This window comes from Diadema antillarum, unplaced genomic scaffold (genome assembly GCF_040938485.1).
Source record: "Diadema antillarum isolate AM-2024a unplaced genomic scaffold, OU_Dant_1.0 seq00001811_RagTag, whole genome shotgun sequence".
Classification (NCBI taxonomy): Eukaryota; Metazoa; Echinodermata; class Echinoidea; order Diadematoida; family Diadematidae; genus Diadema; species Diadema antillarum.
In genome coordinates, this window is record NW_027272486.1 from 352,501 (window position 1) to 380,221 (window position 27,721).

Sequence of the window (27,721 nt, forward strand, 5' to 3'; positions counted from 1 at the left end):
TGTTTCATAAGTGGTTTCGTGGTACCTTGCAAAAAGTTAAAAGCCCAATCCTCATCTCCACCAATACTATACTATATCCCTTTAAGCGCCTATTGATCGCCTAGCCATAATTCTACTGAATTGAATCAAACTTCGCTATGTTTGCTTTGATAATATTTTAATCTTGTGGACATCAACCAAGTTTGCTTAATCATTTATCAATTCTACATGCCCCTCAAAAAAGGCCTGCAATTTTATTTTGACGTATCATGTTTCTCTTACAACTGCATTATGTCATTCAAATGGGACATCATAAAAAAAGACTAATCAATAACTTTTCCATATCTTTAAAATGACACCTCACTTGCTATGATTGGTGTTCCTAAAATGTGCAAAACAGCCGAGAATGGGGGCAGATTCAAAGTGAAAAGTCGCAAATTGATAATGTACTGTTTCGATTAAAAACAAAAACAAAACTGGAATAAGCCATGCTGAGATGTGAACCCTTTCAAAAATCCCCATTTCCTAAACATTAGATGATTGTTTGGTCCACCTTTGTGTCCAATTTTAATCTGCAAATACTACTGCAGTTTTGGTTATTTTATTCATGGATGAACGGGTTTATCATGTACAAGAGTATAATTATTTCGACTTATTCCTTTTACACCAACTTTGAACAGGTGTAATTGTGTGTGTGTGTGTGTGTGTGTGTGTGTGTGTGTGTGTGTGTGTGTCACATTCACTTCACGTCATTTATATTCAATTCAATCCAAAATCACTTAAGTATTTCCTCTTTGTTTTTCACTAAGTTGCCAAGGATCATTTCTTCTTCTGATCACCTCGAACCAACCTCGACTACTCCCGATATTACAGTAGATTTCAAAATGAATGTTTGATCGCCTAGAAAAATGACGGCTACGAACATCGAACATTAAAGGCACAAAATTAAAATGCACAGTGGCATTAATATTTGTGCATCCGTACAAACTGACTTCTGGTTATTTTTTTTTTGTTATAGTCAGTTTGAACTTCAGCTCTTGAACTTTCCTATAGGGATAACCTCTTTGGTGTAGTCGACTTCAAAGGAGTGCTGGTAACTCTTTGTCCAGAAGGTAGTTTGCACCTACAGTCCAAGACTCGAGATTACTGTCTCCTGTTCAAAGAATTATGCAGTGCAAATGCATGTTGACTTGTTCCGATTCACAATTCCCTGATCTTCACTTACATTGCTAAAGGGATATCTTGATATCTCATTTGATTTATTGCAAGTATCTTTTTTTTAGATTACTTGGATATGCCCGCATAAATACTTCCAAAACAAGATTCTGTCAATCAGTCTGTCAATCACTAACAAAGTACTTACAGTGTATTATGATTTAGAAAAAAAAGATACCAGAATGCACCTTCCTTTTTAATGAACATAATTTTCCTGTTTCTCTTCATTGTCTTTTGTAAATCATATTGGTCACATGCAAACATGCTCAGTCTTGGGAAAGGTGCATTCCACTATCTTAGGTTAATCATACTAAGTACTTCACTTTTTTGCGGCCGTACATCCAAGTAATCTGAAGAAAAAAATAATCGTCGAAAAATCATTATGAAATAATGTTATAGCACATACTTAGATATAAATATTTCGTAAGGAACATAAGGAACGTTAAGGGAACCACGATTCACCGCAAGTCAACATACATCTGTAATCCATGCTTACCTTTGCAGAGAATCTCCAGGGAGGGTACGAAGTAAGTGGTGCACACGTACCCGATGACTCCGCAGAGGTAAAAGGCCGCCAAAAAGTTGACGATGATCCCGCCGTTCCGGCGTTGCTCGTTGGTGAAGACACCTTGTGGGAATTTGTTGATCCCCCTCTCGGTGCAATTACTCTCTCCTTCCTCCTCATCGTCGTCTTCACGGTCGACTTCGCGTGAAAATGATGGATCGACGTCGACTCCGTCGATGGCTAGTAGATGCCTTGATTCAAGTCCTACGTATATTGATTTTGATGTAAATTGCAAAAGAAGTTTGAAATAACTGCTAACTAATAACATCTAAGTTTGCCCTTCCCTCCCCCCCCCCCCCACCTAACATGGTTAATATTTTGTCGAAATCCTTTGCGTCCCTTGTATTTCCAACTCTAAGAAATTCTAAAGCTAATCATAAGAAATGAAGTCATGTTGATTCCATAGGAATAAAATATAGTATAATATCTGACACATGGCACTTGCATGCAGAAGTTACATAGAAAAATGTAAATATAAATAATTGTTCTTCGAAAGATATGCATCGGGTAATAATTTCCTAAATATTAACTGCCATCATAGAAAAATAATGAGCTCGTTAAGAATGCAGTAAACCTTGATGGTAGAGAAAATGAAGTATAGAGGGACAACGGGAGAAACAAACACTGATAATGTTCATCAGATCATTTTTATTTCCTTGCATTGGGATGGTATAGGTTTCAAACCTCAGAATTGCATTCATGGTACGATAACACTGAGACGATATCAACCGGCTTATAGTTTATGACGTACTTTACATAAATGGTGTACTTGCTTTTAACCTTTCCAAGTCCTCAGATAGCCGGAGGGCAATCTCTAATAAATTTACGTCAGGCTCAACAGAGTTTCTAGAGACATATTGTGCGTACCTTATTGGGCCGGTGTATATATATCATATATATATGGTTTAGTTTCGCATGTACAATATGAATATAACTCTGACCCAATCCATAGGATACGAAAGACGATGATGGCATTTTGTTTTGGTGTCAGAGCATGGGATTGAAGTGCGATTTCGCTGAGGATGTACGCCTCTAAAAGCCTTCCTCAGCAGCATCTCAAACCCTTCCGATGGGATAATGTTCTGTATGTTCCCTCTTCGCTAGTCCTACACTGTTAGAAAAAAATCAACAAGGTTGTTTAAAATTTTAAACAACCACAAGTTAACCGGTGAATCGCTCAACTGTTGTTTAAAAATTAAACAACACGTAGTTGTTTAAACTTTTAACCCTTTGTTGTTTAAAAATTCTAAACAACTGTTGTTTAAAAGAAATTTAAACAACTGGGTTGTTTAAAAAAGTTGTTTAAAAATTTAAACAACTGTTGTTTAAAAGTCATTTTATACAACTGGGTTGTTTAAAAAAAGTTGTTTAAAAGTCTAAACAACTGTTGTTTAAATGTAATTTTATACAACTGAGTTGTTTAAAAAAGGTTGTTTAAAACTCTAAACAACTGTTGTTTAAAAGTCATTTTATACAACCGGGTTGTTTAAAAGTAATTTTATACAACTGGGTTGTTTAAAGCAAATATTAAATATTCATGTTTAGAATTTATACAGTTCTTAATCCCATATTACTGTACAACTCACATGTATATAAGCACAATAACACAAATGTTTATTTTTTGGCCAATTATATATTTCAGCACATTTTCACTGTCTATATCACTGACATCGTATCATTAGAAAACCTTCAATCGGTCAATATGTCCATCGATGTGCAAACTTATTACAGATAACAAATTGAGCCAATCAAGAATTGTCTCATCCATTTTCAGAATATATACAGAGTAACAATTCTTCTTATACAGTTAACCTTTGATAAGTCGAAGTTCTCGAGAACCGAGGAAAATGTGTTGACTTGCGCGGATTTAGTAAAAATATGCAGTTTGACTGCAGAGGAAAAATCACGAGCTTTTGTTATGCTTGAGTTAAGTGATTTCCCAGCTGAATTGACCTCGACTCATCTAAAGCTTAGTGTATTGTCAAATGTACATTTTGATTCCACTTACATACAAATGGGGCGCTTAACGCCTAAAAAATCACATTTCACAATATTTCAACTAAACTGCAATGGCAAATTGAATTTGAAACATGCAATAATTAAAGAATTAATTATTATGCATAACATGGATATGTTCAGCTTGAGATTATCTATACCTGTGCCACATTGAATATTTTGTTGCTTCATTTCTCATATTGTGTGGGTGCATGGGGACCATCAGTTGCCCTCAGATGGGTCCAAAAGGGCTAACTGAATGAACAGTACACAGAGAATGTAATTTTTCAGAATGCTTTTACAGTCCAATGCACACCTTACAGACACATTATCCAGTTTTATAGTGATCATACCCTGACAAGACAAGATAAATCTTGAATGAGTCTTATTTCCTGGAATGATTATCTGATTTTCTTAGAACCACTGACTTTGTTCTTGAAGTGTTTGTCACTATTACATGCGCTTGGAAATCTCATAAGCGAAGCATAAGGGAATGGCCCTCTAAGGATTTGCTTTTCTGTCCCAATACTGTACTTTGTTGTCCCACTAAGAAAATATTACTGAAGGTATTGCACTACACAGCTTCTCTATTATCTAGATCATTTTTAACAATGTTCAATTTGATGTAACAACATTTTGAATCATTTCAGTTGCAATGCTTTTGGGGAACATCTGCAATAGTAAGTCAGGGGTTATTAGATTATATTTCCTTGACAGTACAATGATGACTGTAAATATACTGCAGATGGAGAAACCATTCAGATTAAGAAATAAGTTTTATCTCTTGTGAAAATTCTACTCCATACCTATATTCAGCCTATCTGAACAGACCAAATAACATACACAGTACATTGTAATTATAATGAAATTTACTCCTGTTTACTGGTGTAATTTGAGAAGTCATACCTGCTATCAACACATACAGTTTTTTTTCTTCATAACTGGGATGTGCCAAGTACAGCACATCTGTCCAGCAAAGATCATCTCTGTCACTCCTGTGATAGAGATGGCAGTAATGAAGATTACTCTATATACAATGAAATAAATTCAAAATGGAAATATACATTCTATGAAACAGTTCATCTTGAATTTTATGAAGGCCACATTCAGTACAGAGTGTCACCTCCATTATGCTCAACAGATATGAGGTTTTAATTTCACAATTGCTATATTTCTGAAAATTGACTGTCATGCTTCAGTGTAAACCTGTGAAGATCATGCCCAATATTTCATTAAGTCACTACTATGCAAAACACCCTTTTTAATTCATTTCTAGCCCATCTTTATCACAAGTTTTCAAGGGCCAACATTACCCACTAATAGAACAATCTTCTCATGACCTTTGATCTTTCCATGTGACATGTATCCATTACTTATTGAGTTATAAACAAATAAAACATAGATACCAAACCTTTGCTTTGACGAATGACCTAAAAATCAACTTTGTCAATTAAACTTCTGATGACCATGAAAATCTCATTCTACGCATCTAATCTTTCTGATTTGAAGAGTTCAGGTATGTCCTGATCTCTCTCACAGAATTGGACATCACTTTACCAGGCATTTTGTACACAACTGCCTCCAAGAACTGCCAGGCAGCAAAACATTGAGCCTGGTAATCTACATCTAGGACATAATGCACTTTGAATGCACAGTCCACAGCCTTTGTCAAAGTTGGAAAAAAGAATCCCTGTCTCTCTACAATAGGGGGTTTTCGCAAGCACAACGCGGCCGGGAGTTAAGCGTGTCGTGTGCGAAATTTGCTTCTGCACATGATCAAATCTGAGGAACGTCCCGTCCGGGGGAAAACGAGTACGGTACTTGGCCAAAATAGCGTTCGGTCCCGATGCTGGGCAGGAGTGAGCCAGCCAGTCAGCCATCCAATCAGCGATCTTGTCCCCACGCCTCCGTCCTGTACAGGAAAGCGAAACTGCATAGATATGGGGACGGGAGTCAGAGTACGGGGACTGTCACAAGTGATCGCTTCCTCGTATTCTCGGTCTTCGCGTCGTGTAGCGAAAACTTCCTAATGACAAAGGTTTGCAGTGGCTTCTTCCAGGATCCTCCCATCAGCAAGATGAAGGGCTGTGGTCTCTGCTTCCTGTCAATTTGTCCAATGTAGAAAGCCAGGTCTGTGCCCTCCTGTAAAATGAAATGGAAGTGGAAATGAAACATGCATATACATCTCGATAAAATCTTGAAATAATCTACGCAGAAGTGTTGGGTTGAGGCATTGGTATAATGAAGTCCATCAGAACAGATATATTTCCCACACCTCTCCAATGTTCAAGGTAGAGTTCATAATAAAGTGCCTGGCCAAATTCTGCAACATTTCATTTGCAAACATATACCCTAAATTGGGTATTCTATGTAGTATATAAGATCCATGTATTACATTTTCTATTCTTGCAAGGGCTAACCATGACCTGGCTGAATGAATTTTATTCAACTGTGTGGCCTATGGGAACTTCTGAAAGGCAATTAATTTTATTGCTGGCAAGCCCAGGCAAAAAGTATTATCAAACAAAAACTACTTCTGAATTGCATTTCATTATTTTGGGTAAGTTACTCTTTCCAATACTAGTAGTATAACAATTTTGTCCACTTACATTGTAGGAACATTAAGGAGTATGCGAGGTCTTTTTTCTTTTTGGTACGGGGGGGGGGGGGGAGACACCCTGTATCACATTGGATGTATATGAGTGGTATGTGATATATTTCCAGCATCTTGCTGAATATAATGATACCATAGGTCAAGTGCAATATATATTAATGAATAGAATATTCCTTACTGGCGACATATGGGACCAATTTTGCATTTCATGCAAATTTTTTCCCCTTTCTATCAAAATGAAAAGGACATAATGATATTGGACAAGTGTGTGATTGAGCAGTCAGGCACAAAATAAAGTAAATATGTATGTTGACTATGTAATATAAGATTTTTTTTTTCATTAAAAAAAAATTATTGTGATTCACAGCATACATTAGCAACATAGTAAATTTGCATAAATATGTAGAATCCATGGACTAAACTAACAAATGAAACAGCATAAACTGGAAATTTCTGTAACTATGGACCACAGCTTGATGATTTCTATATTTTGTATTGCAATGTCAAAGTCCATCTCATCATTTTAATAAGAGGGCAACACATCACTTGTTTTAGAAGATTAGCCTCCGAACAGTTGGTACTTACAGGTTGAAAGTCGTAGAATAACTCCAACGACTCCTGAAAGGAGCACTTGCCCCACACCCTCGCAGTCCAGCCTCGGCAAACTAGCAGCAGCATGCTGAATGCAAGCGTCTCTTTTTCCTCTGTGGAGCAAAATGTATGACACAGGGGGAGTATTTTGAATGATAAGTACAAATATACCCTTTAAAAATATTTACACAATCAAGGCTGATAAAGAGAAATGCTGACAAGTATCAGCTCATATTCAGATGCTAGCTTATGTACTTATATTGTACTTGATTGCAACCAGGATTACTAACTGTGTGTATGTGTGTGTGTGTGTGTGTGTGGGGGGCTGTTTTAAAGTTGTTTGGAGGGTATTGTAGAAAATACTACACATTTTGAATGAGGGACTGATTCTGGCAACGGCATTTAATACCAAGACGGGCAAGTAATTGTGGATAAGTAGAGCCAAACTTGTAAGGCCAAGCATTAGAATTATAATGCTGTAATAATCATCATGCTATTCTACAAAGCAGCAATCAGAGTTACCATGAACTTGGATGAAAGAAAGTTGAATGGTGTTGACAGCCAGTGCCTTAATAAGAATAATCTTGCACTACTGTTAAGTGCTTAACAAAGACTATTGCAATATGAATGACATTTGGGCTTTTGCAGGAGGTTCATGTCATATTCTGGCATTGCATAAAGCAAGATCAGTTAATATGCATATATCTTAATTAGATTAGCAAGAGCAAGGGATGTTCAAGGTCCAGTGATTTGTATTCCAAGTAGTAGGAAAAAGAATGCAAAAACTTTAATACACATGTAGTTCATAAAAGACTTCTCTGTTAATGTTATCCTATAATGACAAAAGCTTGATTATCATGTGAGTTGATCAGGCAGTGGAGAAGAAAAGGGGAATGGTAGATGAAGGAGGCAAGGACAAACCGTCCAGAAGTTTCAGTGTACATGAACTGTGTGGCCGTGGGGTGCTATAATGTGAGAGAGGGGAAGGTGACAGCCTCTCCCACATAATTGTCCAAGCTGTAGTTACAGTCATTAAAGCTGCACTACCGCATGTGATACAAGGAGCGAAAGAAGCTTGTATGATCACAATTAAAGATGTTCTGAATCCACATGTCATCTCTTGAGGATTCAGTTCCAGCAGGACGAGGTCCAACATGAGCTAAGGAGGGTCAATCTCTGCCTGACTGGCCTGCCAAAGGGAGCTGAGGAGACAGAGGAAGAGCTTACTGAGGGCGAGTCAAATGTTGCCAAGGAAGTTGGCTTAGACATTTGGAAAGAGGACATCTCATCTTCATGATCTTGTCATCATCTTGGGGAAAAGGCAAGAAGGAAAGAGCAGGCAGATCAAAGTCCACTTTATTGCAAACAAAAGGAACAAACTGTATTCTGGGCATTCTAGTCTGAAAGGAAAAGAGAACATGAAAAGTGTGTACATCAATGAAGATCTAAAGGCATGCAATGTGTCACTCGATCAGTGCATGATAAATGCCAAGGAAGCTCATGATGTCGAATCGGCAACAAAACCAAATACGGGAACATGACATGCAAGTTGAATGATGGACAAAGCAGAGTCATCAAGAGCCCGGATGATCTCTTTGATATTGGCTTTGAAATTACAGATCCATTTCAGTTTTTGCAGGTTTTTGCGAAAGTCTTAGAAATTGATTAACAAGCATTGAATGAATTTCTCGGTCTAACAATTTTTTTTTTATAGTCATGTACATACTGTAAGTATTTTGTTAATGTTGTTAATAAATTCACCTCAACTCAAATGCAAAAAAGGAAAGGGTGGTACTGGGGCTGTAGATTAGAATCTCTACACAGAGCAATACTATTTAAAATGTACCTTGGGAAAGGCCATCGGTGTCACCCGTGTGACGAATAAGCAGCGTTTGCTACGATGGACATCTTGATTCCCCATACTAGAGTACTTTGTCAGCATACATGGCCATGCTGCAAACATCCTGTCTTCAGCCATGATCTCCTGGCTGAAGTCTTGCTTGATCTGTACAAATTAGGGAACAAGATTGCATTATGGTTGTAATCATATCAAGGGTGGCCCGGCCAGAAAGAATGCTATAAACCAAATGGAAAAAAATATAATACTCAAGTTAATAACAAAAACATAAATGATGGAGTGAATTATGCATGATCACTAGCTTCTGCAAAAATGTTCATTATAAACATTTTTCTCACAAGTTTGTGTGAATTTGCACAATGCGCTTCGTTTGGCATGGAAATCTTGACAGACTGAGAAGAAAGCTCCTAATCTTTGCATAGAAACTTATGCGAAAGTGACAAAAGTGCCAAAAATTGGTTCCAAACCACCTACCTACACGAAACAAATAGAACTCTACTAAGGTGGTATATCATTACTACAGGCATTAAGTTTACGTGTGGTGCATAGACTATATTGTGCGTTAAAAACACCACAATCTGTTTTCTGTCTTTATCTTCATTTTCTATAGGGGTTCTAGGCCTTTTTTTCTACTGGAAGCTTACGTAGACCTTAATTCATCGAGCATCATTGATGGCAATGATGCTCAGTGTTGCTCCAGCAAAAGTAGCAGAACTTAACTTGCACTTTAGTATTGGATTTTAGGGGGTTCGTTATGTTTACAGTAGATTTGAATAGTACAGTTGGACATAGCTACTACTCATCGACCGCCTAATGTTTATTTGCTTGATAAGAATATTTAACACTGAAATTCATGCAAAAAACTTGACCTACATGATTGAGAAAATCCAGAGCTATATAGGCTATCAAATGCCTTTGTTCCCTTTTCAATTCGAAGTTTCAGTGCAAAAATATTGCCATCGAACTTGCATGGCCTCGTTTCAGCTCCCCGCGGTAACGCTCCTTATTGAGATCGACCGCTGTTTTTGCATTGACAATGCACGCAAACCGAGTTGTATTGAACACCGTGTTGTACGAAGCTTTTTAGAAACTTCCATAGACATTACATTACGATTCGGTGAAAAAATTCATTCGAAGTTTTGTCCTTGATTAAAACCATTAACTTTGTTAATGAACGGTGAATTTTCGCGTTTTCCCACACCATCCTCATCAACAGTCAAAGCCAATCCATTTTTATGTGCTTTGCGTGCAGTGAAGTGCGTACTATGCATTCAGTGCGCCAATTAATACACGGTCGGTTTATTACAAGAGGATGGTCCTAGGGCTATCATCAGCCGACCATCTGGCATAAGTTCTAACTATGAGGTAGGAAATGATCGAGACAGGTCATTGTGTAATTGAACTTAGATAGCACTAGCAGTCTAAAATATAGGCCCTAGTCCTTGACTAGGCCCTACTAGGCAGCATTACCTAGCTAGGCCCTAACCGTCACGTTAGACCCTATGCCTAACTTGTTAGATTTCTACATCATCGAACTCGGACACTGCGCCTATAATTGTGCATGATGTGATAGTACTGATACGGTGCCTGTTACAACTTAGAATAGTCTGTAGGACCTACAACGAATATAGGCTACTGTACTGTGTCAACAATGGGAATATTCCTTACGCTGATTTAGATGATTAGTTTTTGTAAAAGAAATTCGTATTTTATGTGAAGTTTTGAAAATGTATGTAAGGATTGAATTATGCAAGTGTTTATATATACAAGCACGAGTTGGTTGAAAAACATAATGTACGTACCGGTACAGACGACCTAACTTAACGTTATTAACGTTAACAGTTTGTTAGATCTAACGTTACATGCATGAAGGCGAGGCGTAGCGCAGCTAGCCCGGCCAAGAACCCAAAGCGTGAGCCGTGACCAGCTTCATACATCATGCAAATTACAGATGGGCATGAAGCGATGTAACTATCAGTTAAATAAATAAATACCTTGAAAGTTCTTCTATAGCTAGACCCCATTTGCTGAGAATGTTCGTGACTCCATATAGCTGCATTGCAGTCATCGTCACCGCCGTCCATCATGATGAATAGCCGCGCTATCACTGTATTCTTGTATAGCTAGCTAGCTATACGTACATAAACGTGTGATGTACGTGTGTGTGTGTGAGGCGCGGTGGCCGCCGCCCGGCGGCGATCGATTGCGACGAAGGATACATGCAGGCCCGCTGATTGGTTCATGACTATCACATGACTTTTGCCCATCAATTTTTAAACAACGTTGTTTAATTGTTTGGACAATCATTCCGAATTGTTTTTAAACAACCGCTGTTTAAGGCAATCAAGCTCCAATTTTCTATATTTAAACAACATTGTTTAGAATTTTAAACAACAATATTTTAAACAACGAAATTTTACACAGCGTTCTAACAGTGTAATTATCATAATGTTGTCTGTACATCCCCAGCTCCCTCAACAGAACTAGTACGTCGCGCACAAGAAGGAGGTATATGGATTCTGAATAATCTATATGGCGTCACAATCGAGACACTTATGAACTATTCAAAATAAACTACTTAAAGAGATTAATATCAACACATGAAAAAAAGGTGCGGGCAATGGATGTGGTTCCAAAGAATGAGTATCTTACATAGACCAAAGTGTAATTAAATGATGCATTGTTTGCACGTGTGTGTAAAGGTATATATATATATATATATATATATATATATATATACATATATATATAATATATATGTATATATGGTTTTGTTTTTTCGTTTTTTCGTTTTCGTTGCTCTTGCGCTTTTCCAAAAAGGAGGAACAGTAAGAGGAATAACGATGTCAAAGCTACGCACCGATTTCTCCTCCCTTTCTCATATCTCACATATATATCATATGTATATATATATATATATATATATATATATATGTGTGTGTGTGTGTGTGTGTGTATATGTGTGTGTGAGTGTGAATATACTGTATATAATTGCAATTCCCACGTGACGTGTGGATTTTTCTATGCTGGAGTGTGTGTGTACATACTTCTCTGTTTCATTTTCTGCACGTTTCTCCCTGTTTTTCTTCGAGTTCTTCTCTTTTGAGGGACTGATGACACTACACACAGGCTTTAATCCTTTTTGTGCCAATGTGTACAAATTTCATACATATACCTATGGACAGGTAACTAAAGTGGCACGCAAAAGGTTACCTGGTATTGGGTTCGATTTGGTTTCTGAAAGGGATTCCATGCATTCTTTGGCTATTTAAATGATCTTTTTTTTTTCCCCGGGTCACTGGCCCATTACAATCATAGTAACATCCAAGCTGTAAATATTACTGGTATGTTGCCTAACTATCTACTCACGTACGGTAGTCTCTTTGCCCTTCTTGTTCTGTCGTATGCCATAGCATATCGCATGCATTAATATACTGTATTGCTTGCTGTGTTCCAGATCTACATGGTGTATACTATGCTCAACAAATGTTATGAAACATTTGTAAAGTAGAAAGTAAATGTGAAATGAGATATTCGTCGGGCATCTATGTATCTAGTCATGTGGATCCATGACAATTGCTCCTGCAACAATTGCTCCCATGAAATATCTGCACACTATATGAGCCAAACATAAAACCTACCCACAATACAACCCTCACCCTAATCCTAATCCTCGCATCAAAAGAAACCTAAAACCCTATCACAACAGTAAGTAAACACTAAATCCTCGGAGAAAATAAGAATAAGACCGGTACAATAATTGTCGCAGGAGCAAATGTCGTGTCACCGGTTATATTTATCATTTTCAACATCAGCTTGGGCATAACGGAGTGGGGAGGGTTGGTCAAACTTTTGTCGGTTTATTCCTACACCTATTATAATAGTATCAGATTATGCCTTAAGATACTTATCATTATACAGTATAATAGTCATTGTTTTATCATCATAGCTCTTATTCTTAATGACTGTATTTGCAGTCTTACAATACACATTACATTGTCTGTGAGCCCCTTGCATATCCTTATTTCATGTATAGATGGGACGAATATGAAGCTTACTCTCCCGTATAGATTTGTCCCCGTCTAGAAAACTGCCTTTGTCTAAAAGCATGCGCACCCAGCCCATTTAATCAAGGGATGGTGCCACCTCTTTGCCCAATTTTGGAGCTCGGTCAATTTTGAAAAAAAAAAAAAAAAACACTTAGGTTTAATGGTCCCGAACTTTTACAGCCACCACACTCTCCCCGTGTAATTATCCCACGGTTTTCGCTAAGTGCTCTTCTCCATCCGAAATGTTAATTCATGCTCTCACTCGGAGGTAGGCGGACGAGATCATAATATCATATCTTCCTAACACCAGTCCAGAATTGTGACTTCACAACACGTGAAGAACGCACTGTACGCACTTGGGGATAATGAAGAGTTACATGCCTTCGTACCACCCGCGAGAACTCAACCCGCCTTTGGAGAAGTCCTAAATATTTCAGCATCCAAGGCAGCCATCGGTGAGATATGTGATGAAATATTTATGGCATTATTGCACAGAAGCCTCGGAATTTATCGAGACTCTAAATATTTACACTGATAAAGAAATGAGGAAAGACAGGAAACAAACTTTAACAAACACACACACACACATACACACTCACTCACACTCACAAACACACACTATACAAAAGGAAAACAAAAAAAACACTGAAAATGAGAACAAGAAACATTAATTTTATGCATTAATACAAATAATCTCAGAAACAAAGACAGGATTCTTTTAAACAACGTGGCAAGAAAGAGGATGATTACTTGGCTTCGTGTGAACGAAAATTCTATGATGTCAAGTACAGCCCGTCACATGCCCATGTTAGTGTGTGGGTCCTATGACCGGCTTGAAACACATTAAAGGTATAATTTACCATTTGCAGATGAAAAAAATCCAGCTTTAGTGCTTCAAATAGTTCTAAAATGTGAGTTAGGGATAGAAACAACCAATTTAAAAATATTAATCATTATAGTCAATGTCAAGTATATTGTTAAATATAAAAAATATGAACAATACTTTTAATAAAAGTGTTTCTAGACTAAACCATCTACAGTTATGGTGGAAAAATAGATATCTCCTTATATTTTAGGCTTTATTGCGAAAGTTTTTATATGGAAGGATGTTTTGTGATACAATTGACCTGCACATATGCATCAAATGTGATAACTTGAACATAATTTTTTTTTTTAAATCACTGCTTCCAATGGTAAACAGTACACCTTTAATACCGCTGTGCAGTAATGACAAAGTCCGTAACTGCTGTCATTTAAAAAAAACAAAAAGTTATCCTTGATTGAGTATATGGTTTGATAAACGTGAATTAATAAATGCTTGAATGAAAGAGATTGTGATGGGTGTACATTATGTATACGTAATTGTCCTTGTATAATTATATATAGGTGAGCAATGCTAACGAAAACAAAAACAAAAACAAAAGAGAAGTATCTAAATGACATGAGCAATCTCCATGACAATTTGAAGAATAATCGGGACTAAATGTAGCGAAGAATCTGCAACGCTTTCCTGGGGATGATACGATGTTAGCATTTCGGTTGTATATAATCATATAGGCCCCAGTCTCGACGGCAATTACTTCAACTTGCTATCATTGCAAAATATGCCAACTAAATTTTGGAAGTCTTTATGTCAGGAGATCTGATCAATTTTGTGAGGAATCTCTTTCGGGAGGATGGAGACAATAACAATTATGGAAAACATTAATTTTCGCATGAGTAATATTAGTTTTCGTTTAAGAGAGAAAGACATATTGAGCAGTGCGTGATGCACACAATTATGAATCCACAATAATGTGGATATTGACTTAACCTTTAGACTAGAGCACGATTTGACTCTGCCCCGTACCACATAAATAGTAATAATAACAATATGGTTTTAGCTACCCAGGGTAGACTCCACGGTGTGAGAGCTATTCTCCCACTGGACCTTGTCTGTTTACCAAAATTTTTAACGATCCACAAGTGATAGCACGGAGTTGTTCTATAGCTGAAGTTCTCAACATATGAAAAAGAAACATCTCATCACCACACTGCATAATAAAGTCACATAACCGTTTTAAAATCGGAGAGGGTATAGAGTCGGTTTACCAAAATCTTTAACGACCCACAAGTGATAGCACGGAGTTGTTCTATAGCTGAAGTCCTCAACATATGAAAAAGAAACATCTCATCACCACACTGCGTAATAAAGCCACATCACCGTTTTAAAACTGGAGAGGGTGTAACGTCTGTTTACCAAATCTTAAATGACCTATGAAGGTGACAACATGCACGGAATTGCTCTATAGCAGAAGTCCAACGTAGTCATTATGAAAAAAGAAATATCTTATGACTACACTGCGTATCAAAGTCACATCACCATTTTAACAATGGACGGGGTATGAAGTCTGTTTATTAAAATCTCTAACAGTCTATCATACAAGTCATACAGCTGGGTTCCAACAAAATCGTTATGAAAAAGAAACATCTTATGACCCCAATGGATATTAGTCACAATCCGTTTAAAAAACAGAGGGGCATAACAGGTATAAAGTACATTAACCATTATCTTCAATGAAGTACAAGTGATGGTAATGGATTATTCCTCTAGTTGAAGTTCAACATGATTATTATGAAAAATGACTACACTTCATTTCAAATTCGCATGATCTTTTCTAAACTGCAGGGATAGAGTTAAAGCAGCTCTTACACCCTTAATCAATGATGCGTATGGTCTTAGTGCCTCCTCGGTTTATGCAATAAGTAGTCCAGCGGATATAGAGCACATATAGGGTGAATCATGCACATTATGGTAAAAGCACCATACTTGGTACACATGTACATGATGCCAATACAAGTCATTTCTGATATGGAAGCCGCTCTGATTCTGCCTGTGGCGGCCGTGGCGGCCATTTTTCAAAATGGCCGCCATGTGATATAGCAATGATGTGTATTTTGGAAACTTCAAGTCCGATTGTCGTGATTCTTGTACCAATGTATAGGTTTTGAGGGTCAAGGATTCCAATAAAACAATTTGTGAGAGGATAAAACCATGGTAACCTACTTATTAGCGGCCATTTTGAAAAAAGGCATGGCTGCCGCTCTACATTCTATTCATATATCTTTAAAACCAATGGATGCATCTTCATGATTCTGGTACAAAAATATGTTTTTGAGGTTCAATTATTTATATGGATACATCTTTTCGTGTATACAACCATCACATCCGATATGTTTTGGCTGCCATTTTAAAACATGGCCACCGCAATACTATACTGTACGTCTTTGAAACTAATTGGGTCAATGATTTTGAACAAGCATTTGCTGATCTGAATAGAACTAACACATCTCGTTTTCAGGTCCATTTTGATAAATATGACTGCGACACTACATAGAGTATACACACACACACACACACACACACGCACACACACACACACGCACACACACACACATTATATACAGTGTGGCATAGAATTAATGGAAACGCAAGTTTTCGCAAATAATTTGCACATTTGCATTACTTTATGCAAAAATGAATGACATAAAGTTATAGAGAATTTATCTAGAAGAAGAATGACACCAAAATCATCCGATTTGGTTGAGTAGTATTTATTCTACAGATGTTTTTGTAAAGACGGGTTGAGCGTAAATTTCTTAGCTCAATTCAACAAATTTCAGCGTCGAACAAAAGCCACTGCCTTGGGAGACTAACAAAGAATTGAGGCCGCACATCACAATGTGGAATGCTTGAATAGGATTATTGTCGAAAATTCACCTTCAATTGTTGGGTAGTCTCCGTTGCTGAACTTTGATAAAATAAAGTAAAAAATTAATGATCAACAAAAACATGTCTAGAAAGAAAAGAACTCAACCAAATTGGACAATTTCGTTTTGGTTTCGAAAAAAACATTCCTTTCCGTTTTCTGAGGGGCCACCATATATAATTATTATTATATATATATATATATATATATATACACCCTCACTTGCCATATGTATTGTCCCATTGACAAGAATCGTTCACCTTTTATTGGTAAATGAACCTCCTTTGTTGTTGCGACGTTTAGTTCTTTATTTTTCATTGATTGTTGTTGATTGATCATACCTCTATCACATTCACTATTCAAGTATAGGTATTGAACATCACATAAGTACAATTGTTACATAACTGGAATACTATAAAGATAATTATGTTGAATATCAGTTAGGTAGAGTAAATGGTGAGAATGGAATAGAAGACTTTCCCCCCAATTTTGGATGCATAGACAGGAGAGCACAATAAGTGTAATGTCATAGTTTCCAGCCACAAAAACATGATTATTGCAGTCTAATAAGACCTATTGATTTCTAAAGTTCTCAGGTCTTTTTCATTATTTCATAGTATGACCTTGTCAAAACTGTTACACAAAATTATAAGGAATCACATTAAGGAATCGAATGAGCTCTGACAATCCAAAACAATTATTGTTCCTGATCATCCATTGATGAGCAGTGATGAACGTTAATGCATAATTATGTAGATGCAGGTGCGCTTTGGAGAATGTCTTCAGTATTTCTACTGGTGCTGATGGTAAGTAGAAAGATCGATATACTGAATATTTCATTCTGCAGTTTTATCTTCCAATAATTATGAATCCCAACATTTGTATTTCTTTGAGGTTTTCCTTAAATTCATAGATTAGCATATTTTTTTTTTGTAGTTTATATTTTGGATGGGTGCTGTTATGTTATAAAATTGCGTTGAAACGCCCACTGTCCATTTACCTGAAGAAGTTGCTTTTGAATTATGAAACCTTAATCCTTATTCCATATGAGAATGGCAAATGCATGAAATATATATTTGTATAGTTTCTTTGGGGTTAGGGTAGGGTGAAATTCAGTTCAAGAGGCTAAAATCATTGATAAAAATTAATGCATATAGATCAACTATAACAAGTAATGTATTCAGAGTAGAACTACACACAGAAACAGATGATTTGATTTTTCCTTGTTCTTGTTCTTTACAAATTACTGTACATCAAAAGGTAAAATTCACAACCACAAATCCATTTAACGAAAATGTTTGTCACATTTCTAGAAAAAAATGTACACATAATTTTTTTGCTTTACGTCTGTGAAGCACATTTACATAAAATGTTATCTTTTTGAGTAATTGGTAATTGGGTTTATTTGTAGAATAACATGGCTTCAAAAGCAAAGCTCATTTCAACCGAGACAAACCAGCTCCCAGGAAAGAAACAGATTGGACCAAGTACATCATATTCATATGTCAAGATGATGACACAAAAAACCTATCATGTCCAGCTTTGTCTAAAAGAAATGATGTTGGTATAGGATACAAAACTTTGGCAGAAGATCTGATTTGTTTTCATGAGGCTGATTCTTTACCCACTACGCTGCAAATTACAATTAGATGTAAACCTATAAAGATGTATTGTATACTACCTATTGTATTTACTTTATCGTTTGATGTATAAGATTCAGTGTAGTTGTAAGTATCAGAACAGCCTGGTCAATCATGAATTTTACAGGCATACATAATTGTAGTATGTTTACATTTTATGTAAGTGACCCAATAAGCTTTAGAAGTTTTCTCACACTTAGTGTCATATTTCCAAAGGAAACAGATGTACTATATTGGTTGGAAACTATGATTTTCATTCCATGGTCCAGGGACCAGAGAAAGCGAGAGTCTATATTTCTAGAAACTGTATAGTCGTGAGAAATATGTACTTCAGGCAGGAAATTGTGAAGATCACAGGCATACATAATTGTAGTGTGTTTACATTTTATGTAAGTGACCCAATAAGCTTTAGAAGTTTTCTCACACTTAGTGTCATATTTCCAAAGGAAACAGATGTACTATATTGGTTGGAAACTATGATTTTCATTCCATGGTCCAGGGACCAGAGAAAGCGAGAGTCTATATTTCTAGAAACTGTATAATCGTGAGAAATATGTACTTCAGACATGAAATTGTGAAGATCATGTTTTTCACATACACTGTACACACATAAATCCTATAAAGGAAGTTGAGCATATTTTCCAAAATGCTTCCAAAGTTAACTATGCCCAGATGTTCCACATTAGAATACTAAAAATGAGTGAATAAGTAATTGTTGAACTCTAAAACAAACGTTTACACCAGAATCAATCCACAATGGGCATCCCGCTTTCATAACACTCGTACGCTATATAACTGGAGGGAGGCCATATTTATCAAATGGCCGCCAAAACAAAGGATGTGATGAACCTATTCACTTTGCTAAAACATCATTAAATTGAAAACCTTCACCCCAAAACTATACTTTTACACTTGAATCGTGATTATATATCTTTTGAGTTCGAAGGTATACAATATTCATTTTCTGTTGTATGGCAGCCATATGCATTGAAATGGCCGCCAAAACGTAGGATGAAGCGATTCATATTCACTTACAGTTGAATTTATGGGAGTCCTTGACCCCAAAAACATATAAGTTGGTACCAGAGTCATGACCCTCTGTCCATACGTTTTAAGGATATGTTTTTATCTAACATGGTGGCCATATTTTTTTCAAAATGGCCACCAATAAGTAGGTTGCCATGGTTTTATCCTCTCAAAAATTATTTTATTGGAATCCTTGACCCTCAAAACCTATACTTTGGTACAAGAATCACGACAATCGGACTTATAGTTTCCAAAATACACATCATTGCTATATCACATGGCGGCCATTTTGAAAAATGGCCGCCACGGCCGCCAAAGGGAGAATCAGAGTGGCTTCCATATCAGAAATGACTTATATTGGCATCATGTACATGTGTACCAAGTATGGTGCTTTTACCATAAAGTGCATGATTTTTTCTATATCCGCTGGACTAAAGTCCCTCTATGGGTATTTAAATTGGACTGGGCACCTTTCCGAATTAGAGGCATACGCATCCCTCTCCCTTTCCTTCACTAATCCGGTAATTGGTTGATTAACCGACTTAACTGATTTAGAAAATGATTTACCTACATGCATAATAATGTATTTTAGAAAATGAAACATTTAGCATAACTAAAAACGATTGTGTGGTTTGAGACACCATGGGCATTTGCAGATATTCTTGTATGGATGTCTTTTTTCCCCGGTCGATCCATATTAAACATGTTAAACTGCGTTAGGAAGAGATTGAACATATCTTGTCTTGAAAGTCTTTCACATGCTCCTGCCTCCTGTCTTGCGACATAGGACGTGTAATTGCCACACATACCATGGCGGATCCAGAGGGGGTCGCAACCGGCGCACGCCCCCCCCCCTTTATTTTTTGTTAAAAACAAAAAAAATAAGAAAAAATGATATGAAACCCGGAAGTGGCACCAGAAATATTATTTACAGAATTCCTGGATCCGCCCCTGCATACTACAAAAATTAAGATCAAACCAAGCTTTTCCTTTCCCTGCCAATCGAGACCCCTCCCTCTTTCGGTATCAATTCTTTAATTTCAAATCAGTTGCATGACGTTACGAGTGTAGGCCTACATCAATACACTTGAAATCAACAAGATCTCTTTTGCGTGAAGAATGTGTTGCATTGTATGACACGAAATCCATTGCTGTTACAAGAACCTTAAATGATATTCACAGTACAAAAGTAGGGCTATGAAGTACTTGATACACATTGCATGTACGTATGGTTTGATACAGTTAACTGGCCCCAGCCATGGACTTCAAATGACCTCCTTTTCATTGTTAGCTGTCCTGTCACACAGAAGCGGAGCAGGGTAAGTGGCAATGTAATAAAACGACTAGGTGTCCTCTCACACTTCCTGAAGGTGATGAACTCAATTTTGCTCCGTCACGACGTCAAGTGTTATCACATTGGACCATCGATCTAGCCTGATTGTACTTTCATTCTTCCGTCCATATCTGTCGTTTGTCTGTGCCCATCTACTAATATATCTCTTTCATTGGTCATCACACTCCACACTGGGGCAAACAACGTTTGCTTTATCTTTGCACGTAATCACAAATTTTTCGGTCAGTGAAACAATCGACGTATCATACACTGTAGTGTAGAACGATAAGCAAGATTACAGAACATGAGTGTGTTTTATATAGGCATGTTCAAACAGTATTTCATTTTAAGAAAATACCGCTTTTCCTTCCCCTTCAAGGCATAATTTACCATTTGCAGATGAAACAAAAACCCAGCATTAGTGCTTTAAAATAGCTCTAAAACATGAGTTAGGGATAGAAACAACCACTATAAAAATTAAAAGCGGTAATATCGATGTTGAGTATTGTTGAACATACAAAATGTGAACAATAGTTATAATAATATTTCCAGACTAAACCGTCCACAGTTACGGTTTATTGAGAAAAATACAGCTATCTCCTTATATTTTAGGCTTTATTGTTAAAAAAACAAATTATGTGATAGGATGTTTTGTTGTACAACAGACCTACACATATGAATTAAAATAAAATGTCATATCTTTAAAAAAATTTAAATCACTGTTCCCAAAGGTAACAGATTGTATATTGCCTTCCGGTCCTGACCAGGATGGTATGGGCCCATGCAGATTGTTTGCCAGTGCAATAGTGATCAGAATGATATACGTCTGGGTATCTTTAATTCCAGTTTTAATTTCAATTTGTTTTACTTCTCCACTTTTACAAATGAAATCATTACGAGAAAAAAAAAATCAAAGATATTCATATCAAAAGGCAAACAAGAGTCCTAGAAAGAAATAGATAATATCATGTGTGTGTGATATACGTGCATATATTCCATCGTATCTTAAAGACATAATTGACCATTTACAGATGAAACAAAACCCCAGCTTTAGTGCTTCAAAATAGTTCTAAAATGTGAGTTAGGGATAGAAACAACCGAAATGTAAACCTTTGAATCAGTATAATTGTGACCGTGCACCTCAAAACGAACATAAAGTCGCACACACTGATTTTGCGTGAGGACTGAAAATAAGTGAAATGGGTCAACCTAGCCGAACTTGACTTTTTCCTATTTTCTGAAAGAGTGGGTCTTCTTTTACATTATGCTAAAATTTGGTATCATAAAACAGGCAGGAAAAGGTGTTTTTTTAGCAGTTTATCTCGAACATTTTTGGTAGAATAGTGTGATTAGGTGTGTCTTTAGAATCCCTTTTTGATTTCTGAAAAACCTTGTCCACACTCTTCACTTTCAACTCTAATAACTTTTGAAAGGATAGTGCTACTGCTTTGAAAGTTGACATTAAGTATGGACAGAATGTGTTAATGAGGCATATTTAATTTCAGTTTAATCTGATAATCCCTTCATTGTTGTTACTCTGGTGGTTTACTTCCTGTTTTTTGTCCCATTTATCACACAGCCAGCACGGTTTGGTAAAGATTAAGCGCTTGAATAGACACTGTACTTCAGAGCCTCTTTTCTCAGTTCACTCTTTTCCTGAGTTTGTGCTTTCTTTCCAATGTTTAGATAGGTTAGGAGAGTCCATTTGATTTGAGTTATACATCATTTTAAAGCTTAAAGTCTGTTCTTTCAGAATATGGTCTTCATTAAAAATTCATGTCTGGCGACTTTTTGTTTGTTTTGAGGTGCAGGGTCACAATTAATGTTAAGTATTGTTAAATATACAAAATGTGAACAATAGATATAATACAATTGTAACAATGTTTCGGTTTGTTTGGGTTTTTTTTTACATGGTAGGATGTTTTGTGATACAACTGACCTACACATATGCATCAAATGTAATATCTCAAACATTCTTTAAATCACTGCTCGCAAAGGTAAAGTGTACCTGTAATGAATGCAGGTTCAGGAGATCGTTATCGATAAGCAATGCGCTTGCCTGGGATAACGGCATCTGGGATATTTTTTTTATTTTTATTTCGAGTGATACGTTGTGAGAAGACTAGGTTTTTTGTAGGATGATTTAGAAAATTGGAGAGAAGAACTCCTACTGAATGAGTTCCATACATCAGGCCCATGATGCCATATTTTATCTTTGACCTCTGGTAAATTTAGGATTTTTGAACTAATAGTCTTTTGCAAGACGGATAGGATGTGAATGAATGCTTTAAAAAAAAAACCCGTAGGTCCTTATCTTTAAACGTTACGGGGAGCTGATTATTAGCCTATCTCTAAACATGAATATTGCGCTTTTTCCATGTAAGTACAGTGTGATGTATATTGGAGATTCTAAAGTTCTTAAATTTTGAAACAAACATTCGGTGTGTGCTGAGTATTTAAAAACCAGCGAAAAGTTTTACCGCACGTTTTTGTAATGACAAGAGAGAGTTGATTTTGCTAATACACCCATGCAATATAACAGTAGGGTGTATAAGGTAATAAGAGTACATTATAAAGAAGTTGAAGAGTGTTTTTACGAAGATATTCTCGAACTTTCCAGAAAATCTTGATATCCTTGACAATGTTGAATACGCCTTGTGCATCATGATAGGGCCATGTTGAGAATGTCATCAGCGTTATGCGTCTTTGCATCATCCTCATTTCAACTCGTCTCAAAGTCCTTTTCTTGCACTGTTTGGCTCTAGAAACAACTACGGTAAATTATCGCCATATGTCCGGAATATTAGAATTAAAAAAAAAAAAAAAACCTTCAAAAAAAATGGAGATACATTTGACCAGTATAGACTGTTTATGAACTTGAACAGCACTATTGTAACACTAACACGAAAGCCCTCCCATACACGCATAATTATAAATACAAATATATATAATGTATATGTATATAGATATATAAGGCAGACTGGTAGTTCTTTATAAGAAAAGCAATAATGCTTATAGGACCTAAGTATTGGAACAATCATCCCCAGGGTATAATTTACAGCTCGATAAACTCTATAGACCAGCAGACAGCAGTAACAATTTCCATGACTTTTAACCTTGCTTGTTGGTTGTTTGTTGTTTATGTTTTTTTAATTCCATATAGTTGCGTCTTTCACAAAATTAAGCATTCTTGTGGTTACTAGAGCTGCCTAGTCCTCGGAAACTAGATCACACATCGTATGAGTATAGGTCACAGGAGGCGGTTTTGTTTTTGACATTTCAATGGCTTAACACGTGACTGGAAATCATGCTTCTGTTTTCCAGATGCTACCAATATTTTTATCCCCAAAGTGTCACCCTTGCGAAGTCGAATCAATGAAACTTAAGACCTTTGGGATTACAGTGGCTTGGATGCATTTTTCCCCTGGTATAAATACCCTTTCTTCCTATCCAAACCAGCGTGTCATGTATGCTTTTTTGTCAAACAGCATGTTTGCTTTTGTATACCTGGTAATAATCACTTATTTTAAAACTTTTACAGTTCATAATATCGCTTTCACATAAATTCGAACGTGTTTCTCATTCTTTAGCTTGCTTTGTGACCCTGTGATATTGACATTCTGTTAATTGTATTATCACGCCATGTATTTTTCCTTTTTAAATAATGTCCTGGTTGTATATTAAGTGTATAGGTCCCCTGTTACAACTGTCCCAATTGTATATTTATTGTAGGTCCCCTATAGTTAAAAACTATTATGTCTACTTTGAGAGATACAAGTAATCAATTGAAATGGAATGTGCTGTCAATTCCTCACAGTGACCTTACAGGAATACATGGAATATATGCGGCTGCCAGATGAAACTAGACAGATAAAATCAGTACACTGTATGATAAGGAAACCTATAGTCAGGCCTCTTTATATTGGTTACTACGCGTTATTCATACAAGCATTTGCTTCAATGATAAAATTGTACAATAACAAGCACACGCTCGAGTAAGCGTGTATGCACTTGACTGGAGACATAATAATCATCAGCTTTTCATGTGGATTTAGGAGCATTGCATTCTATGCATGTCTGATTCCATTGTCATTGCATTTCTGATTCATTTGTTTTCCTAATGAACAAGTCTTTTACTGGAGTTAAATACTCCCTAAATAAAACCACGGGAGATTGAGCGAGCACTTCAGCACATGCCGGTTAGAAACTCAGCCACTGTCAGTGAACAAATTCAAGTGTTGTAACAGTAACCAATAAACATTTAGAAACATAAGCTTTAATAGCGGTTTGTAATTCCCGTTTGCACGTTTGTTTCATTGTCTATACAAACAGCAGCATCTGAACCTTTTGCTAAACTCGTTCTATGCCAATGAATCAAACGTGTACAAATTTAACATACAAACCTAATATGGTCACGTAATTGATGTAGTATGCCAAGGGTTAATTTTCGGTAATGCCTCGACATTGCTAGGCGTATGATAACGGTATCAAACATTCCCTCATAACATTTTACTACAATCTGACAGTGGCATACAATCCTACCTTGGCTTGGTTCGTCCGACAACTTTGACGGGAGGAAGTGAAGATCTTGCCGGAGCTTCGCCCCGCTCTCTCGAGGTCCTCTTGACAGTCTTGAGAGGTACACGGAGCCCGAGGCTACACAAACTACCAAGGCGATGGCGGATTTTACCAGCCTGAAACGATACAGTTTTCTGCTGCTGCTGCTGCTGCTGGAAGCTGCCATCAGGTCGGGAGGTATAGCGGAGACTGAGGCGCGGTTTTCAGGTTGAAATGAAGAGAAACATTGTTGAGTCGCAGGGACTAGATTACAGTGTGGATATCCTTCGCGATTGGACTATAGTGTAACATAGTGCACACGAATAAATTGCAGGCAATGCTTCAGTAAACTTGATTACACTTTTGGTCATAAGTGGTCATTCTGTTTGACCCATCAGCTCTCGCCTTCATTGTCAAAAAAAACCCTGGTCATTCGCTTAAAAGAAAAAAAGAAGAAGAACAGTATCCTAATCCGTGGCGCCTTCAAAATAGAGCTTCAATGGAATCGAAATATTTCATCCGTTGTTGGTGTAGGCCTACATACTGTAGCGTATGCAGTCTTGACCATTAGTCAGTTGATCAAATCATATATCTGCATCACTTGAGTTCACTGAGGTAGTGACTTGTCAACGTTTCTGTATAATAACATGCATATGCCTTGTTATTACTTTTTAGTATGCTTGCTTCTAGAGCGCCAAGTAGTTTTTTTTTCCTTGCAACGACGGAGGCTGCGTCAGGGAACGTATACCTGAATCTGTATCATAGATCGCTGCGTTAGATTTAGACAGAACGTGTTGTCTCATGACAAGCTCGAGTGTAATCTATGATGACCTTAATTTGTGAAAGAGACACAGCTAGCTCATTAAATATCTATCAATAGACGAACGCCGCCAGGGTGAGTAGTCGCAACAGTCGCCTGCTTTGACAGCCGATTGCCTGCTCTTGTAACTGCGATATTATTAGACGAAAAAAAAAACACCGACGGTGAATGGTAGCACGATATTACAACATTATACTGTCATGCTGAGCAACACAAGCGGGAGTTCTACCGCTTGCCGAGTCTCGCTGTAAAACTTGCCATGTTCAAGCAGCACCCGGCGCAGTCAGCAGTCGAGCTGTCGAGATCAGACTTTCGCAGTGGCATTATCTTTCGAACGAACGTAAACTTGACCTCACATCTCGAGGATACAAAGTTCGCGCGTGTCAACATGAAATCGGCCGATACGGCGACCTTGTGACATATTCAGGGCCCGTGAGTGAGTGAGTCGAGAATGTTGAATGATAGCAGCGCGCCCGCTGTATGTGGTAAGATCCCGGCATGTACAATGTATCTCTCAATTAGCAGAATGAGTATACGGTTATGAGTGAAATTCAACTTGGGTGCATTGTGCATCTCATTTTCACCAATAACAAGTATATCAGATGCATAACCCAGAAACTCCTGACTGAACACGAATACCAAACCGATTCAAATTGTCAGATATTGTCTGTATGTTACTTAATCACTTAGTTCGTCACTCTGGTACTCTATTACTCGATCTGCCACTCTGTCGCTTTCAGTTTGCCATTTTGCCACTGTCTCTCAATTCTCTTCTGTGTTACTCTGTCGCTATATTGCTCTATCAAACAAACACAAATAAAACAAACTACAACAACTATATAGACCCTACCACTAACATAGTATTCAAATAATCTAAATAATGTATCGTAAAGGCATATGAACTTATATAGAACATACATATGATTGTTAATGATATAAAGCATATCGTAAACAGTACCCTGTTTCAAAGTATTGTACACTTACAATTACATGTTTTTAGACCTCGCCTCTTCCTCTTCAAAATAAATAACCTGATAGACGAGATAGGATCTAGAATTATAGACTGTTTGCTGATGATGCCATTATGTGAATGACAATCCATTCGCCAGATGATGCTAGTAATCTTTACGAGCCATTGAAAATAGATGAACTCAATAGATTGCCAAACAAGTGGATGATGGAACTCCGAATGAACAGAAGTGCAACTAGTCTCAGTCCCAGATTGAAGACGAGCTGGGATCGTAAATACATCTTGAACGCTACAGTCCTTGACCCTGTTTCTTCTACAAAGTATCTAGGCAAGGTCATTGCCCCCAGAGGCCCAGACCTACATAAAGTAGAATCATGACGTTCCTGGAATTTGCCAGAATGCAAGCAACACCTTAGCCATCCTTAGTCCAAATCTCCACATAATAAAACAAACAACTCAAAGCAGCATGCAAACAGCCGATAGCTGAGCAAGACATCCTCTTTATTACCGTGTTGAAATAAAAATGAAAATGAAATGAAATCCTAGTACGCCCTCTTCTGCAGAAAGGTTGCACAGTGAGGGATCATTGTTTCACAGTGTGGGATCCCTGACCACAACGGTTCCATTATCAACAGCTATCATACCTATATAAATGTGCTCATGAACACATATATTCAGTGTACCTATCTGTCACGTGAGTGACTTTTTTTTTTCCTCTGCTACTCTGACACCAAAATAATGGAAATTCAAACTGTTCGTA

The 27,721-nt window shown here is 37.1% G+C and overlaps 1 protein-coding gene across 1 annotated transcript in view; it reads right to left on the minus strand.

The window, feature by feature from the left end:
* Nucleotides 1-25,358, minus strand: part of LOC139712478 (sodium/potassium/calcium exchanger 5-like) — a 45,273-nt gene extending 19,915 nt beyond the window's left edge. The window contains exons 1-2 of the mRNA XM_071624293.1: nt 25,157-25,358; nt 1,691-1,963 (exon numbers count right to left, since the gene is read on the minus strand). Of these exons, the coding sequence (XP_071480394.1) occupies nt 1,691-1,963; nt 25,157-25,358 (475 nt within the window). The remainder of the gene's footprint in view (nt 1-1,690; nt 1,964-25,156) is intronic.
* Between the last annotated feature and the right edge of the window lie 2,363 nt (nt 25,359-27,721).